Source organism: Lactuca serriola, chromosome 6 (assembly GCF_051521515.1).
Source record: "Lactuca serriola cultivar US96UC23 chromosome 6, Lser_US96UC23_V15, whole genome shotgun sequence".
Lineage (NCBI taxonomy): Eukaryota > Viridiplantae > Streptophyta > Magnoliopsida > Asterales > Asteraceae > Lactuca > Lactuca serriola.
In genome coordinates, this window is record NC_136413.1 from 10,469,786 (window position 1) to 10,471,083 (window position 1,298).

At 33.9% G+C, this 1,298-nt stretch overlaps 1 protein-coding gene across 1 annotated transcript; it reads left to right on the forward strand.

The window, feature by feature from the left end:
* The first annotated feature begins 306 nt into the window (after positions 1-306).
* On the forward strand, positions 307-750 carry LOC145059500 (uncharacterized). Its single transcript, XM_079007345.1, has one exon. The coding sequence runs from the start codon at positions 307-309 to the stop codon at positions 748-750; it is 444 nt and encodes a 147-aa protein (XP_078863471.1).
* Positions 751-1,298: the final 548 nt, after the last annotated feature.

Sequence of the window (1,298 nt, forward strand, 5' to 3'; positions counted from 1 at the left end):
CCCAACTTGACCCACCCAGTTTATTTATATCACGTGTCGATATGAAGTGACATTACACTAGGAGATTAAAGAGATATAGATCACTAGTGTAAATAAATGTAAGTCTGTTTATACTTATGTTCCTGTATTGACGATGACATCCCAAACATTTTAAAATGAATAAAATACGTTTTCTTCAAAAATGTTTTGATAACGTATTTATCGTATTTTTCTGGGAACAAATTCCGCAACATTTTTATGAAAAGAAGTACTCTGATATTTATAAAGCATAAACAAAATCGGTCTTTTCTGTCCATGAAAATAGGGATGTCACATGTTAAGGGTCTTATGGCTCTTATCAACGATTCCGTTGATTGTGATCTCAACATATGTGACGCTAATATCTCTCAAGTTGTCCAAGAATTGAGTCAGAAACTAGAACATACTTGGTTCCTTGACAGTGGGTGCTCTAGACACATGATCGGTCTCAAGTCCCTCTTAACAGATTTTGTGGATAAATATGGTCCAATTATGGTTTTTGGTGACAACAGTGAAGGAGCAGTCATGGGCATTGGAACATTTGAGTGTAGAGTGTCCAAGCTGAAGAAAGTGTTCTATTTGAAAGGTATTAAAAATAATATTATCTCCATCAGTCAACTTTGTGACACTGGTTACAAAGTTGTCTTTGATTGCAATAAAGGGAAGGTTATTGGCTCAAAGAACAAAACTGTGCTCACTGCACTCAGGGACAACAACATGTATATACTTTGATTTTACGTGTGTTAGACAATGCTACTTTATGACTTTACATTATGCTTTGCTACTTTAAAATTTTTAAACATAAGCTACTAAAATTTTAGTTTACTATGACTCTTTCGCTTCAACTAAAAAATTAAATTTTATTTTACCAAAGGAGTTTACATTGTACATTTTGCTTTTAACATTGCCAATGTATGTTTTTTTTCTCTCAGCTTCTATGTCTCAGGATCTTCCGTCTTCATCTCAACATTGATCTTAACTGATTTGTTTCTTTGGAAAAGATCTGTGTGTCATTCTTCCGTGCAACATCTTCTGATTAGAGCTACTTATAGTTGGCTTTGCATCTTTTCTTTAGCGCCAATGGATCTTTCCCTGACGCTGATGCTCATGCTGGTTAACTTGAAGTATCTTGTTGATCGAACCAAATAGGAGAGAACTGTGTCTAAAAGTGTTCTTCTGGGCATATATCTCTTCCCTATTGTAACATCCCGTTTGAAATTAAATAAAAAATAGACTCTAAAACCCCTAGATGTAGTTATTATTATTATTTTATAGATTAT